General features: G+C 39.9%; 2 protein-coding genes across 4 annotated transcripts in view; one reads left to right on the top strand and one right to left on the bottom strand.

The window, feature by feature from the left end:
* SPATA1 (spermatogenesis associated 1) overlaps positions 1 to 16,847 on the bottom strand; it is a 24,025-nt gene extending 7,178 nt beyond the window's left edge. Inside the window, exons 1-10 of one of the 3 annotated variants that reach the window (XM_075098028.1) lie at positions 15,377 to 16,847; positions 10,725 to 10,831; positions 7,085 to 7,229; positions 4,952 to 4,986; positions 4,519 to 4,756; positions 4,174 to 4,410; positions 2,302 to 2,446; positions 2,092 to 2,152; positions 995 to 1,112; positions 41 to 166 (exon numbers count right to left, since the gene is read on the bottom strand). In XM_075098028.1, the coding sequence (XP_074954129.1) occupies positions 41 to 166; positions 995 to 1,112; positions 2,092 to 2,152; positions 2,302 to 2,446; positions 4,174 to 4,410; positions 4,519 to 4,756; positions 4,952 to 4,986; positions 7,085 to 7,109 (985 nt within the window). In that variant the 5' untranslated portion in view covers positions 7,110 to 7,229; positions 10,725 to 10,831; positions 15,377 to 16,847. Of the gene's footprint in view, positions 1 to 40; positions 167 to 994; positions 1,113 to 2,091; positions 2,153 to 2,301; positions 2,447 to 4,173; positions 4,411 to 4,518; positions 4,838 to 4,932; positions 4,987 to 7,084; positions 7,230 to 10,724; positions 10,832 to 11,721; positions 13,284 to 15,376 lie in introns of those variants that run through there. The other 2 variants (XM_075098026.1, XM_075098027.1) reach the window with 2 other exon arrangements.
* On the top strand, positions 13,251 to 17,088 carry GNG5 (G protein subunit gamma 5). The gene is made up of 3 exons (XM_075098031.1): positions 13,251 to 13,442; positions 14,499 to 14,654; positions 16,845 to 17,088. Exons 1-2 carry the CDS (start codon positions 13,362 to 13,364, stop codon positions 14,622 to 14,624), a joined length of 207 nt encoding a protein of 68 aa, XP_074954132.1. The 5' UTR covers positions 13,251 to 13,361; the 3' UTR covers positions 14,625 to 14,654; positions 16,845 to 17,088.

Raw genomic sequence — 17,088 nt, 5'->3', positions numbered from 1 at the left:
TCTCAATCATTCCAAATTCCAAAAGAAATTAAAAGTGTACCGTGGTATCTCCTCAGCTTATTTTGTTCCAGTAGCCCTCTAGCTTTACTCATCAGTTCTTCTCTAGTTTTTTCCATATGCCTTCTGTCTTTCTTCATTTGTTGCAATTGTTCTACCATCTTGTTTTCTAAAGATATTATAATTATATTTAGCAAGCATCTGGATACTGTAAGCAGGAAGGCTCAGTCAAGATTTTTGTAATGCACCATTCATAAATCATGCCAAAATCTCTGTCAGAACAGGCAGCAGAAATTCTTTTATTTTAATAAACTATCTCTAACATTTTTCAAAATGGCCGATGCGTTAGAAAAAAGTGAGAAATCCAGCATTCATACACACACACAAACAAGTAAACACCCTTTTATATTCGTAGACAATGTATCACCAATACTATATATTCAAGATATATATACACTGCATACATTGAAAACTCTTGCCACATGAAGCCAAGAAAGCCTTCAAAAGCCTATTTCCTGCTCAAAATACTTTGCAATATCAACTATAGCAAAATCTTGCCTTAAACTCCAGCTGGTCGTAGGCAGGATGGTACCTCAGACTTTCACTAGTCTGCAACAATAGGTCGATCACTTGCCTTCTCACTATCTTCCTCCACCACCACAGCGGAGGATCCTCGGCAACACTACTAGTGGTTTTCTTTGCTACATTCAGAGGAGCCAGCAGTATTTCGTCCAATCCCCCTCCTTTTCTCCTTCCAACCCCAAGTCCACAAGTTGGGTTTTCTAATGCTGGGAACCTGACATGCTGTTTGTGCTATGAATAGCCCATGGAATTATAAATGCTTGGATTTTTCCACCCACAAATTAAAATTTGTAACAATACTGTGACTGAACGTATGTACAAATTCTTTCATAAAGTAGGTATTTCTGTTTTCACTAACTATTCAGTCGTGACTAAATGTTCACTCCCCTGCAACTTCTTGGAATCACATACTCACTTTCTGCCTGAATTCCAGGAACTTGAGCTGGATTTACAGAAAGCACTAGAAAAGGCAGACTAGGAGGTGAAATATCTTCTTTTGGACGAGTAAGATGATTTTTCTTGTTCTGATATACCTAGAGAGTCAAAAGACACAACTATGAGCACATAACTCATAATCCTGAATAGTTGTATTAGACATATGCCCTGGAAGTGGCCTGAGCAAGTGGGAGGGCTGAATTTGAATTCTGCATACAAGCTTTTCTATTCTGTTACCAGTACAAATGTTTACTAAATTACAAACAGCTGGACCTCTGCCAATAAAATCAGAACACTGAACACTTATATTGCAGAGAACATATGGACAGAAATGTAGACTACTGCTAATTGTTCTTGCCCATGTCCATAACCCCACAAGTTACTGACACTCCCATGCACGACCTCAAAGCTGCCATCTGGCTCATTGCTTATGAAGGCTGGACTGCCCATTTCTAAATCAAAATCTATAAAAGCAGATTTTCACTTTCATTAGTATTTTCGTAAGGCTCCACTACAATCACTTCTGCACAAGAGCTCACAGATGACAGTTAATAGTGACAGCTGTTTCGCTGTATGATTGCATGTGTCTTGTGCCTTCCTAAATATGTTCTTATTCTGATGTTATAACTATGTCATACATATGTTTTAAAGAATTTTATAGTTTTTCTTATCAGAAGTTTTGCCTGAAAGAAGACAGATTTATCTCACAGGAAATACAAAATTATAAAAATGTCACCGATAAAACCAATAAAATGTTAAGTCAAGAAGCTGTAAAAAAAATTCAGCTAACATTAATAAGACTGAGATAGTAATTATTGTATATGTAGTTCCTGTTAAATGATAACCAGAGATATAACTTCTGATGACTTCACTGTTTAGCAATATAGCTTATTTTTCATTAGCAAATCTGCAAAGTACCAGTGCATGTATTGATTTTTCTTAATTACTCTCAAACCTATATTTGAATCTTTCATATTTCTAATGAGTTATCTGTCTTATAAAATTAGACTATTTGTAGGTGGAGGACTATGTTTATTGCTCCAGATTACTATGAATATGTTACCTTGAAAAACACACCTGACTATCCAGTTTTTCACCAGGGTCAGCTATAGAGCTGCTAGTTCCATGTTGCTGCAAGCTAGAGATAAAATCAAAGCAGCAAGTGAAAATTCATGTAACAAAATTGTTTTTTCACCATTTTTTAAAATTTATTTGATGTCTGTAAAAAATTTTTCTAGTTATGAATTAACATTGTCCATTATTTTATCAGAATCATAATTTACTAACCTTTGGGTTTTGTGTACATATTCTGTGGTTTGGTCTTTCATTGTTTGAGGAATTCCAGAATCCTGTGTTCTGGGTCTTCTTAGTTTGGTATCTTTTTGGTGCTTATTATTTTCCATGTTTGTAACAAGCAGTTTGGTGCTTAGTTCTGTGACAGGATAATGATGATCAAAATATATAGACTATACTCACAGAATTCAAGCTTTTTTTGGCTGTCAATGCCTGACCTTTCCAACCTGTATTAGAAATTCAGTTAATCAATCCAATAAATAAGCTTATCTCTGGGGTATGGAAATGTTGTATGAATAACAGAAGAAAGAAATAAAGATAAATAAAGAAATAAAGGTTAAGAAAGGTATTTTTGTTTTCAGAATTTGTATCTAACTAATTCTGGTAACTTGTACAGGAAAGATTATCACAGATAAACCACGTAGTTATTTCACCTCCCCTAAACTAATGCTGTATCTAACACTTTCTGGCTTTCAGAGACTGGAGATCCCCTACAAACTGCAGCCAGCAAAGAAAGGGACAGCAAAATGTTTTGCATTTAAATATTAATTAATAAACGTTATCTGCTTTAAAATATATACAATAAATATTCCAAGATAAAATTGCTGACAGACATTACCTTTACTTCATGCTACAAAGTCCTACATCCTTCATCATGTACAAGAAAGTTTTGGAAAACTTTTCAATCATATATATATGCACATATATATGTAAATATACATACATATTTGTATATTAAGTGGTCTCATACTTAATATCAGTTAACATGATGATGGAGGGACAAAGCTATTTTTGACAGATTATGATTTGGAACTGAAATTACTGAAAAAGTCATCCATGAAAACCTGTTTTAATACACTCTCCAGACACATCTCAAAGACAATACCCAAACTTTTTTTTCTTATTCAAAGTACTGGATATCCCAGAATATCATTCTAACTGAGATCTATAAGGTGCCCATACCTATGAAAAAAAATAATATTGCCTCATTTAATACCTATTCATTAAAAATTTGGAATAGAATGAAAGCCACCTTTTTTACATTAACTGTAAAATACTACTCAAGTTAAAACTTGTCCTTCAAAAGCATTTCCTTAAAACCAGTTTGTTATAATTTTGTTGTTAAAATAACATTGGTCATTCCAATCCAATTTAAATGTGTCAATAATTTCTTTCTTGGTAATCACTAAAAATTTAGGATTATTAAGAACACTAGAATACTGTTCAGAGATTTAATGGCTGCCAGTATCCATAGGACAAGCCATTTTAAAGCAGTAGTAGTTAACAGGTCTCTTCCAAACAACATTTTCTATTTTGGCACAGAACTCCTATCTAGCTTATATGTGCTTTAAACCCCTCCAAAGAGTTCTCCACCTCTCATTTTAGGAATGTCACTGTTCAATAGCATATAAATAAACATTATACAGGAGCGAGGGGAGGAAACATTTCCTCTTCAGTAGTAATGTAGCCACGGACAAGATGACAATGAAAGTTTAAGTGCCTGAATGCTTTCCCTGATGTACTGATAACAAGATACTTTCATTTAAAATCGCTGTTGAATTACAGGATCATTATCCTCCAGTCTTTACAGTACCTGTTTAGTAATTTATTTTCATGTAAGATTAGACAAATGCACAAACTATAGCGAAGTGTTTCCCTGTATCAGTACACTGTGATAAAGCACTCATCCAAAGTAAAAGCTATAGCTCTTTGAAAGATATTATTATGGTTATTAAAATGAGACTGTTGTTCTGACAGCAATATGCCAACTCATGCTGTAACTGTAGATTTCTTAAAACTCAGCTTTACTCTGCCAACTTTCTAAAATGCATGCTTTACCAAAAAGATGACAATGAACAGTAGTACCCTTTTGATATTCAATGTGATTTTGAGGTGTTTGGTTATTCTGGCCTTGTTCATCACCGCCGTTTACATGAAGAGTAAGAGCAGTTCCTTTGGCTTTGTCATTCCACTTAGGAGATTTATGCTCTTTTTGATTCTGGCTGAGATGATTTTGCTGAGATGTCTGTAATAGCATATCACTCTCTCCAGACTCCCACTCTGCAGGACTGGAGAAGAGAGATCCACTGGATCCATTTTGATCTGCATAATAATTGATATTGGAAAAGAGAAGTATTATTTTATTGTTAATGTTAACCACAATAGTTATTGTCCTTCATCATCCTCCTCCACTGCATTGGTTAAACTTGCCTTTTTCTCTAAACTGTATCTGTTTTTCTTGAATCCTGTTGTTATGGTCTTGCTCGTGTTTTGTGTGCAAAACTGGAACAGGTTCTGGCCCATCCCATTTCACAGGACTGTGCACTTCCTGATTTTCTAGCCGATGACTGCTTTGTATGCTTTCTAAAAATCGTTTGCTTTTTTCAGGTTTTTGTTGGGGAAGACTGGGTAATCTTGATCCATTAGCTCCTGCATTAAAGTGATGTCTCTGTTGAGTTGATGATGACAATGGATAAACATCTTCAAAGCATTCCACTCCAGGTAATAAATATAATTCAGGGTAAAGTGCCTAAAATATGCAGTATATTAATCAGAAACAACAGAGGAAATGTGCAATATAAAAAGTTTCTGAAAATGATAGCTTAAAAGCCATAAAATACATACATAAGGGGGGGCAAATGACCTCAGTTCCAGTTCCGTTTCTTGCTTGGCATTCACCTTGGAAGATAAAGAATGGAAGCATAATCAATAAAGCACTTTTTTACCAATAATGTTGCATATGACTTAATTTCTGTATTCTATCATCTTCTTTACATAGTACATTTTTCTTAACCAGCACTATCATCTGTAATGCCCTGATGGGGAAGCAGGAATACAGAATACGATTCTATTTTTTGACATGGCCCTAAAATTTTGTCTATTTTTCAAAATCTAAATCAGACCCACATGAGTACATGGATGAACTGAATAAATTCCTTTACCCTTTGCACTTTCTCTTATGGTTCAAAGGACCTGATCCAACAGTCACAGCGTAAGAAAGGCTGTCTTTACCAGAAGTTGCTTCAAGCTGAATCTGAATGAAAATGACACAATTTTCTCTATTTACCTGATAGACCACTGCAAAATATTTAATGTATATATACATAAACCCCCCTACGTCTCTCTTATGTCTTCTTATTTATTGTTTTGATATTCTTTGTGTGATAAACATATTCAGATTTCAACAGTTGTCCTAAAAGCAAAGTCTAAGATAATCAACGTATATTTGAAAGATGTGCTTGAACAGGAAAAAAAGAAATCTGAGCTTACATTTAAATAATTAAATTGAACTAAACATGGGGCCAAATTCTGTTCTCAATAATGGCCAGGCAATGCCATTGATTCACCATTAAGAGAGACAGGCTGTATGAAAGAAAAGCAAGAGAAAATGAACATGGTTTAGATTTATGTTTCTTTTTCATTTACAGACCCTTACTTGCAAGTAGGGTACAGCTCTTAGTACTGATTACGTTGCTACTCTTGTGAAACAGAAAACCTTGGCAGGGAGAAGCCCCACTCAACAAATATTTGGTCACTGAGATGTAATTCAATAAGGTTACCATGACCCTAAACAACAAATAAACCAGTTAGTTCGTTTATTGCTTTACACTTTGTTATAAACAACAAGCAACAGTAAATACCCCGCATTAAAACTGTACCTTTAATTTGTCACTAAAGTCTTCACTTTTATCTACCATTATCTTTAACTCTCTATTAAAGTAAAATACTTTAATAAATTCCTGACATTCTAAAGGAAGCTGGAAAATTTCTCCATTTATCTAGGAACTATCAGTGGAGAAGAAAATATACCACCTTACTTATTACCATGCAGTTAAAACCACCTCAATTCTTTGAAGACATATGCACATTTTTGGATTCAGATTGTGTCACAGTCTTTAAGTTTCTCTTCAGATTTTTCCACCTAGTTTTTGCACATTACTTAGTATTTATTCTACTCTTCCATGTGGGTAACCCTAGTGATAACTCAACTACAAATGAAATAAAGAACAGCACCAAATTTCCAGCTTGCCATTAATTTCCAAATCTGTGAGAAACAGAGGTGAAATGAGAAGTGAAAAAGTATTCTATACCTATGTATATCACTTAAGTCTTTGTGTATTACACGAAAAGCTTTCAGACAGACTGATTTTCAAGTTTATTTAATCTTTAGCTATAGTTTTTAAGATATAAATATATAGAGAATCAGTGTGAGGAAAAGTTATGATTCACAGACGTAGGTTTTTGATCGCATTAATATGAGGCTGTATGACTGGACTAATTATTGGAACATAAACATACATCCAGAGAAGTTTTCATTCAGAGACTGATCTTTAAAGGCTTTTGGGCAGGTCACAGCAGGAACCATTAGAGGAACTCTGACTTCCTCAACTTCCATTGCAAATTCTTCAAGTGCTATATTCCCAACCATGTACTGGTAATAATGACCTTAGGAGGATTTTTTTTTTTAAATGCAACCAGATTTGTCATATTTAATCCATTGTCTTATCAAAACTAGCATCTTTTCACTGGATGGCAACTAATTACACTGGATGCTTTAACGGATGTTTCAAATATACCTGTCCAGCTGCATCTTTGTGTTTGGGGAAGTAGATGTGCTCTGACAGGAACTTATGCTCCAGCATGTTTAAAAACAAATGCTAACAATGCTTCTGAAGTTATCTGTATTTTCTTGAGATGTTATTTAATCTGCAAGAACAAAATCTGTGGTTTTCACTATAAAGCAGAAGAGCACTAAAGAAAAAAAATATTAACTTACCACTGCTAGTTTTTTCCCAATGCATTTTAAAAATTTGAATTTATCTGCAACTGCAACTCCACCCAGGTAGTCTCCAAGCTTCTCCCGTAGCACTCGTAATGTGATGAAAGGAGACACCCTAGAATGTTGTTATGCATTAATACATCTGCAAGATCAAATGATGATGGCTAGTTAGTAAGAGGGGGAAGATACTGCTATATACATGCTGGATTACATGGACAGAATGACCAAAAATGGGAACTATGTCCTAGAACTGAAGCTAATTACATATAGGCCAGAGACTCTTGGTGTGGTAGAGTCAGAATATTGTATCACATTATGGTAGATTGTATTGCAAGGGCTGTCATAACATCAATTAGCAATATTCATATTTTAGGAACTCCATACAAAGGGAGAATATGGAAGTTGCTGAAATTTGAAAATGACTCCTTCGGAATGCTCTTGCTCATCTGCAGATGAAGAACAAAAACACTGGAAACTACAGTCAAGCATTTCCATACAAGTGACAAAGTTTCCTGGGGCTGGTTCAGGACTGTAGAACGTAGCCCTTCAAGCACTCAGGGCTAGAGGAGACTTCATCATTGCCCACTTTAAGTAGCAGGAACATTCCTTTGATTTTGTCTTCTCCAACACAGATTTACAGTGGGGTGTGTGCATGTGTACGTGCAAATGTATTTTAAATCAAAAGCAAACACTGCAGTGTGAACATGTCCGCCATAATTTGAGGATGAGAAAGCTGATGCAAATATTAATTGCATCATTTAATGTACTACTAGAAACCATGCAACTATTAAAGTAATGAGCTGAGTATAAAAACCACTACAGAATAAAAAACATCTCCACAGAATAAAACCAAATGTGCAAGAGGCACACAAAAGCTCTGCAGCACAACATAAGCAATTTTAATTGCTCTTATACTGCCACATAAAATAAACCAGGGAACAAATTCAGACCTGAAACTGTTAATCACCCATGCTGATTATGTGTTAGTATACTACCTGGCATGATTTTGGCCTAGGCAGCTATCACTCTTCAAGCAATGCACAGACATAGCTTGGGGATAGCACATGCCGTTCTAAGTAAACAGTATAGACAAGAACATGCCATCCCTTCAGTTTGGACAGATCTTCAACATTAACCTGTCAGGGTTTGCTTGCGCTTTCAAACAGCCCTATATGCCTTCATTTCACACCCTAGGTATGTAAAAACATCCTCAGTTTCACCTCATAAACACAGTACTTCCGTGGGCTACAATGCTTCCCTTGCATTATTTCAAATACCCTGGACTTAGAGGATAAATCTGCCTTGGAGCACAGGCACGCAGCAGAGGAGACCAAAGTCTGCAGAGTAGACACATCTAGGCCACACTGCTTGGTCCCTGTACATTTAGCTCCTATTTCTTCCCCAGCCATTTTTGCCCACACTTGCTGCAGGTATTAGTCCTAATGTCATTTATTTCAAATGTATAAAAAAAATCTGATAGATGGATACATAATTCAATACACACCCTTCCAAGGTCTTATGTGAGAACAGAGATGATACATAATTCAAATATCTCTCATTCACTATGATTCCTTCAAGCTGATGTCTCAGAGGAGATATGACCCTTGAATGGTCTTCTGAAACCCAATAAATGCAAGCTCTTTCAGAGATAATTCTAACATTGCACATCCTTCACTGATAATGCCCATCCAAACCAGCAGGGAAATCTAAATCTAAGGCATTTATGAACAGCAGGAAAAACATCTAAGCAACTACAATGTATCGTGGAAGAAAATAATCTAGGTATACAGAACCTGAGATGTAGGGCAGAAATTTATCTGACATTTATTTGCCAGTGCAGCTGCTAGGAACATATAATAATACATTTCTCACTTGCTGCCACTGGCTAGAAGAAGACTAGTCACATCCGAGTCATTTGCTTCAGGGTGTTCCTTTAAAAGTAATGCAAACTAGAGTTCATTGCAGCCATCTCATCTAGAAATAACAAAAGTATGGCTTCTGTGGTGAGGAATGAGGAATAAATAAAAGATCACAGAGGCTGAGAAATCAAGTTCATGGGAACAAGAACTCAGGGCCATAGACAATTACACACTTAATATTTTCCTCTAATTTCATGTTTAATGGAAGCGGCCTGTACTTAGGCCTAGGAATCCTTTGTTAAGCTGACTCAGACAGTACTAGGATAGTCAAGCTGACTGGACAGTGCTACCAACAATGTCCAAACAGCGTTAGTACCAGCAAGGCTGCGGTCCCCTCTCCCAGATTATAATAAGAGAAGTTTTTAAATTTTTTTTTTTGTTTGTTTTAAAGACAGTAATACACTGGTGAGGTGCTAGTTATTGCTAATGCTTAAGTACTGCAGCATGCAATAGTACCCATAGAATAACTGATTAGCAATTGTTTAAGACTCATTAGCAAGCAACAAATACCCAGACAGATATAAACCCACTGAAATCAATGAGAAGCCTAATTTAATTTGATACCTCCGAATTGACCCTTAGTGAAATAAATTTACACTAGAGAACAGTGGGCAGTGACAGATGTCCAATCACATGAAATTATTTGAAGTTGCTACTCTGGCCATGTATTTTGCACCTCTGCTGGAGACTAGAACAGCAAACAAAATGGATACATGTACTTACTTCCTCTGGATTTGAGCAGCCTTTCAACAGAAGAAGCTGCGAGAATGAATACATTCTGCCCTACATGCTCATACCTGACTGCTGTCAATCTTTTCAGCTACACAGTATATTGTCTTAAGTGGACAATACAAGCCTAAATTTAAATTAGTTAAAACCCATATTCCCTGGAGTTTAAGCTAAATTGACAGGTTTTGCACAGGAGCAGACAAGGTGTATGTAAAAGCTCCGTTTCAATACTCATCTTCACGTTATTAGCTTTTTCTACTACTTACCACACTAGATACACACAGATTTTGTGTGTAAAGAGTTTAGGAGTACAAAACAAACTTTCAAAGTTATGAAAGATTAAAACTGCAACTCTCTGCACCAGGTTTGGGCCTAGGACTGGGAACCAGGGTATTCTTTCACCAAGTCCTCTAAACAGCTACCTGAGAGCACACATAGCACATGGTGTAGAGCCCAACCTTTCAGAAATACTACTGAAGAAGAAAGAAGATATGCTGGTGTTTTCAAGGGCTGTAATGCTTCCCCTTGAGAAACATGGCTTACGCTCTTTCTCTGGACTGAGAGAGCTCAGATCGTCATATCCCTGCTCCTGGGAATTGAGGGGTTGTCCCATCTTCATCAAGCCACTCTGTCTTGAAGCTGGTCCATTGCCAAAAAATAATTTAAGATTTTGAATCAGGCTCAAGGAGACAGAAAGAATATATAAGACTGTGAATTTCCAACCTAAATTATTCTGCAGAAATACTAGCACTGCTCTGGAAGTGCATTTCAATGGTCTGCCCCAAAGGCTGCAATGGAGCTAAGACTGATACAGTCCAAATAAACATAGCGCTAGTCATGGGCTTCACATACCCTCCAGAAATTATTAGAGAACAAGTCTCTTCTGAGAGATGTAATTGTGCTCTGTAGAGCAACAGCTGGACTAAATGACTGAAGGACAATGTAAAGGACCTACCTACCACGTACATGAAGCCTAAGAATACACCCACCTTATAAATCCAGCTGAGATGAATTTGCTAGCAAGAGCTACAGGAACTGTATTCAGCTTGAAGTTCCACACTTCTTCTGGGACATAAAAAACATGGAGCTCCACCAACTAAATAAAGAACAAATGATCGTAACTGTAGATATATTATAACCCTCTTCCCATATGCTTTGTTTTGCTTAGGTGTACTTTCTTCTGGAGGCAGGAACAGTTTCTTTGACGTTAGGCACATGGACTAGAAGAGTGAGGCTCTATCTGACAATGACGACTAGATAGTGAGAACAGTGATGAGCAGAGCAATTGTGATTGAATGCCAGCTGACAGCATCAAAATAAATCACATTAGAACAAGCTCAACAATGGAAATGAGACAAAAGAGAGCCTGTGCTACTGCTGTATGTCACTGCAACAGCAATGGTCAGAGATCACCAAAAACAGTCAAAACGCTGGAGCATGCCATGGTTATAAGAATCCTTCAGCTGAAATCCTACCTTTGTTCATCTCATAAAAAGCACAAATCCCTGAAAGCTTGATTCAAACAGCCCCACAACTTGACCTGCCCAGCAAGAAAAAAACATTCAAAATATTTCTGACAGTTGTTAATATTAGCTACCCTGGAAGCACAGAAATGCTCCTGGTCACGTCTGCAAAAAGAATAACTAAGCCTGCTCTGAGCAAGGTTGACTTAGATTGTGTTCAAACCTGTAGTAGCTGTGGGACTGCTATTGTCTAGGTCTTGACATTTTTAGTGAAAATCAGGTGGTATTGACAAGGACGATACACTTCCCTATAACTAGAAGCCATGCAAATAAGCTATATTCAATATTTTTGCAATTGCTGAGTTACTAAACCAGAAGAGAATGCTTTCTATATATACATTAAAAGCACGGGTTTTTTCCTCTCAGGTCTCCTAGAAATGGTGCAGTGTCACTTATTTTAAAGTTTTTAAATTTTATTTGTGAAATATAAAAAATCTTTATGGAAAAGTACAAAAACTCTCACCTGTGATGTTTGAGGTCTCATCTGACTGAACGACATGTTGGTCCCTGTACTTGATCACAGCAAGTGCCAGGTGGGCTTTCTAATCTTCTTTTTGACTGAAACATTCTTTAAGAGTAAGTTTCATGATCATCTGTTACGTGATAAGGTACTCCATTAATATCCTTTATTTGCATTTAACGTTCTTCTTTCCATTTATGAAAATGGAAAAGTTGTTTCTGTGTTGAGGCAGAAAGCTTCCAGCTAACTGCAGACAAACAGACTCAACCACACCTTCTACACAAGTGAGTATCACCTAAGTAACTGGGGGAATTGCTAAATCCCAGCCCTGCAGCTCCGAGATCTGCCCTGGAGTATTTCCTCCTAACATTTCCTCTCCTTTCATAAAAATACTTCGGTTGTATATAATTTTCTACACAACTGTACTGCTTTCCTAAAGGCAGGATTTCCTAAATCCCCACAAAATGGGATTCTTGCAGGGTCTGGGTTTATCTCGGGTTTATCTCTGACAAAGGGACGATTATAGTGAACTGCAGTCAAGCCACGCGCACGGCACGTTGCGCCGGCCAAACGCAGTACTGCAAGGAAACCTGACTGTGCCGGGCGACCATGTCAGAAAAATGCTGTCATAAACTATAAACCATGGTCCTGCCCTAACCTTGTTATGACTTTCCTCAGTGCTCTCACTTTGAAGGCTCTCCCAGCACCTCAGAGGTTACAAACCTCTGATTTTCAGCCTGTTGAACACCCTCGCTGTTCTCCTGATCGTCTCTCCAGCTCTCCCTCACACCCCTGCTGTTTCTAATTCATCTTTTCTTCAGCGAGAGTGACCAGACCTTCCAGGTGACCCTCCAGGTCTTGCCCTGGCTCCACGCAGTGGAATTGATATTTCCTTGTGTCAGCTGGAAGCACCTATTTAAAATGGCCTGTGTCTCTACTTGCCTCACCGCAACGAGCTCTCACGATTGACCCGACTACAACACCCCGTCACTTGTCCAGTTATTCCCGACCAAAGGCACAGCAGATTACGGCACAAGTTCTTCCCATTAGTCCCCGTGTATATGCAAGACGTTGCACTTTGCAGTACAACATGTCGCCCTGTGCCATTTTTCCAGGCTTCGCAGTCATTCCTGGACACTTTCTGCAGCAAACACCCATCCTCTCTAGACTGTAGCCAAGACCCAAACACACTGGCAAGAGTAAAGTTAGTAACTTCAGTCATTACCCCTCAAAATAAGCTCCAAACTAGAAACTCACTGGGGTTTTTTTGCCACAATATTTGCCACCTCGGTCTTAATATTGTCTCCTCTTTTAACCCACTCTATAGATAAATGGGGCGGGGGATCTTATTTCTGCGTTTCCAGGCGGCTCCCCCCCTTCCCGGGCACGCAGAGCTGGCAGGCGAACAGCCACGAACCCCGAGGACCAGGGACAACGCCGGGCCCGGGGCTGCCGCCCGCCCCTCGCTGCCGCTCCCGGTGCCGGTGCCGCCACCCGCCAGCGGCCCCGCAGCGCCCCCCGCGGCAGCGGCGGTCGCCCCGGTTGCGCAGGCGCCGCCGGGGCCGGAGAGTTTGGGACGCGCCGGGAAGTCGGTGCTGGGTGTGCCGCCGCCTGCCGTGTCCCCCGCCGCCGCCGCTCCCATCATGTCGGGCTCCTCCAACGTGGCGGCCATGAAGAAGGTGGTGCAGCAGCTGCGCCTGGAGGCCAGCGTGACTCGCGTGAAGGTGAGAAGCGGAGCCGGGACGGGGCGGACGCACCGCCATTACACACCGCCCCAGGGCAGCGCCCCGCGGCGCTCCTCGGAGCCGGCCGGGCCGGGGCCGGCAGCTCCCACCCGCCCCGCCGGTCCTCCCTGGCGGCCGCGCCTCTCTCCCGGGCTTCAGCCCCGGGGCTCCTTCGGGCCTCCCCGGCCCAGCCTCGCCCCGGGGCGGCTGCGCAGCCGCGTCCCTTCCCGCTGCCGCTGCCTCTCGGGGCTTCCCTGCCCTCCCGCTGCAACGGGACCTTTACTCGGGACCCCCGGGGCCGCCCCCCGGCCGAGGCGCTCCGCCGGAGGGGGACGGACGCACCCCGCTCTCATTTCCTTGTTCGGGGGAGCGCCGTCTTGCACCGAAGCGGTGAGGAGGGCGGCTGGGGCCGGGCTGTGCCACAGGTGGCCTCGGCTGGCCTGGCCCCGGCGCTCCAAAATGGAGCCGTGGCTGCAAGAACGTGTGCGTTCGCGGGGCGAGGTGGGCCCGGTCGGCTGGCAGGAACCCCGGGGGAGCGGCAGAGAGGAGGCACCGGAGAGGATGCTGCTGTCTGAAACTTGGATCGTTCCTTTTTATGAGTTCAGAGTTACAGTAAGGAAAGGCAAGACAAAGAGTTTTTTCACTGTTCGGTTTTTAGGTAGGTACAGCCTACCAAAAAACCCCCTTCGCTGTGTCATGATAAGGATGGCTTTCTAAGGGAAGATAAAATCTTCACACCAGTTCAGTTGAGTAGAGTGTCTTAAACTATAAGCAGTATTTTTAAACGATTTATGCTAAAACAAGGATCTTCATATACCTGACAAAACTTGTTGCTCATCTTTTACCCTTCAGGCTTAGAAGTTTAATATGAAAAATTTCCAAATTAATTCTTAGTAGTTAATTCAAGCCTAACTTCTTGCCTTTAAGAAACCAAAAATTTACAATGAAACTGTTGTATAAAACCAATTTAGCAGTATTATTTGTACTTTTTGATGTAGTTACCTCCTCAGTGAAAAGTGCTCAGTGAATTCTAATGCCAGCTTTTATTGTGACTAGGTTTCTCAGGCTGCAGCAGACTTGAAGCAATTCTGCCTGCAGAACGCACAACATGACCCCCTACTGACAGGAGTATCATCAAGTACAAATCCATTCAGACCCCAGAAAGTTTGTTCATTTTTGTAATTATGTGAACTACTTCGGTATCTTTCAGTGGTAAGTTCTTGAATTACGATTCATACACTGTTCTGTCATTAAAAATAGCTGGCTTTAAGTGAGACTGTATGTGTTAAGAGTATTCAGAAGAGACATCTGCCTTCTGCAGCTGGTGTTGGTCTAGATCCCCCTTTTGGGCCCCTCTTCCCCAGTTCTGGTCCTAGCTCCGTACTGGACACAGGCCGTTCCTATTAGGAGTAGCGTTTAGCTGTTACAGAGCTGCTGCCAGTTTCTGTTGCTGGAGCAAAGGAGGGGTGGGGCCACCTACTCCTGAGCTATTTGGACTACGCTGGCTATACATCAATTCTGCTGCATCTTCCTTCTGTGTAAGGGTGTTATTTCCCCTTTCTCACATAGGATTACTTGCCTAACAGCATACGTGGTGAGTCCTGACTGTGGCAGATAAAGCAAACTTTAGGTTCTTAAACTTCTACAGAGCACTTCCAAAAATAGGTTGGCAGTGTTGTCCAAGAAGAGCACTATGCCCTATGGGACACGCCCTCTAAACCAACAGAGAAAAGTACATAGTCCAAGGTATCAAGGCCCGTACTCCACTCAAATAAGCTACTACATGGGTAGCAGTTTCAGTAACTAGAAACAGTTAAATACTCCTTTGGATTTTCATTCCAAAACTTTTATAGGTTCATTAGCACTTCTGCCATCACTGTGAAGACTTACTCTGGCATTCCTTGAAAAATCTGGTGATTAGATTTTAGACTAACCTGTTTAGAAAGGTGAGTTTTAGGCCCACAGTAGTCTCAACAAGACTCAGGGTCACAGTACTTTGGTACTTTGCCCACAGTAAGTGTACGATAATTTTACTGTGCTCCTCTTCCCTGCTGCCCCTTGACTTGGATCTGTTGGGGATGAGAGCGTATACATTATTTCAAAGCACCTGATACACAGTTAACCATAGTTCACAATCCTTAGAAATCTCATAGTGAGTCTTAACCTTGAAGAATTCTGGTTGTGTAGCTGACTTACATCAACCAAGGAACTGTAGTTTGCTAGATTTAAATTGCGTTACTTAAGCAGCTTTATAGAAAGGTGACCACAGTCAGACCGAGTTGTTAAAATAGTTCTTTAAAATTGTTCTCTCCTCAAGAAGACTGTAGAAAGCTTCCGAAAAGTTTGTGTATAAACAAGGTGGTTCATGCTAGTAAAGACCAGAGTAGTAACAGTTTAAATAATTAAGCATTAAGCCCTAACAAACAAAAACGCTTCCCCCGTTGTTTTGAGCAGTGAATTACAGCCGCGTAACTGAAATGTACTTTAGAGTTCTTGTAGCTTTTAAAGTTATTTCTATTGTGAATTTTATCAACTATTCTTAAAGATATTATTCTTGGACACTGACTTGTGTTCACATTACTGTAGCTTCAACTTCAAGCAGTAATTCAAGGAAGAAATCAGATCATCTGTGAGCATTACAGACTGATAACCTATAAAAAGCCAAATAAACTGTACAGTTCCCCACTGAACTTTGCCATGGTCTAGTAGTTCCTGGGTGTGGATGTCAGGAAATAACGTTTCCTCTGTCTCGCACACAGGGGGCATAAAAGGCATAATACTTTCTTTCTCGGTTACAGCCCTTATCTTTCCCCTTTCTAAATCTGGAACAGAGCACTTGTTTCTGCTGATGTTACAGCCAGAAGTCACTAGAACAGTAGTTTGAGTGACACTACCTATATGGAAAATTTCCTTTGCTCTCTTGCAAGCACTTCCTCAAAATGGGTAATTTGTAGTTGTAATCCTGGTGTTTTCATGATGAGCCAACAGAGTTTGTGTTTGCACAGTCAGCAACACCTCTGTGGAGGTAAGAGGAAGTGTAATTTGTTAGTTACACAGACTCCCCCTGCTTTTCAAAGGTAAAGTAGGTGCCCCATATTTCTGTAGGCACCAAGTGACTGGGAACAACTTTTCCTGTCCTTCCCCTTAGCAGTTTGGCTTCCAGGAGGTGCTAAGCTTCAGTTCTTTTCCAACAGCTTTGATTATCTTCTTGTACCCTTGGCAATAGTTTAATGGTTTTAAAAGTTTATAAAATAAACTAATAGTTTTATAGAACAGCTGAGGACTTTTTCCCTTCTTAATAACTGCCCATGGCATACTCTAAAGGTACATGTTCTTAGAGTTGCTTCATTTAGCATTGATACTTGTTTAACTTTCTAACTACATTTTGGTTTTGTTTTTCAGATCTTTTAGCATCTTTCCCTAGCTGCTGCTGTGTGTATGGGCAGAGTGCCTCAAGGAGTGGCCTGGTTTGAAGTCTGTACAAAAGCTTAGCTTTAACGTGCCAAATCTAACTGTAAAAATGCTACTGTTTTCAAACCTTTTACCATCTACCTCTCCAAATGAACTGTATGCTAGTCACAATACTTCTGTTTCATAAGGGAATCAGTTTTATATGCCAAGCAAAAAATAAATGTGTCTTGACTTA

This window comes from Phalacrocorax aristotelis, chromosome 6 (genome assembly GCF_949628215.1).
Source record: "Phalacrocorax aristotelis chromosome 6, bGulAri2.1, whole genome shotgun sequence".
NCBI classification, from domain to species: domain Eukaryota; kingdom Metazoa; phylum Chordata; class Aves; order Suliformes; family Phalacrocoracidae; genus Phalacrocorax; species Phalacrocorax aristotelis.
Note: the sequence above shows the minus strand (reverse complement) of the source record. Positions and strands in the feature narration are given on the sequence as shown.

What these genes read in the sequence shown, in the direction of transcription:
- GNG5 (XM_075098031.1), top strand. Translation starts at nt 13,362, where the DNA reads ATGTCGGGCTCCTCCAACGTGGCGGCCATGAAGAAGGTGGTGCAGCAG. An exon ending in CCAGCGTGACTCGCGTGAAG is followed by an intron (nt 13,443 to 14,498) that starts GTGAGAAGCGGA and finishes TATTGTGACTAG; the next exon opens with GTTTCTCAGGCTGCAGCAGA.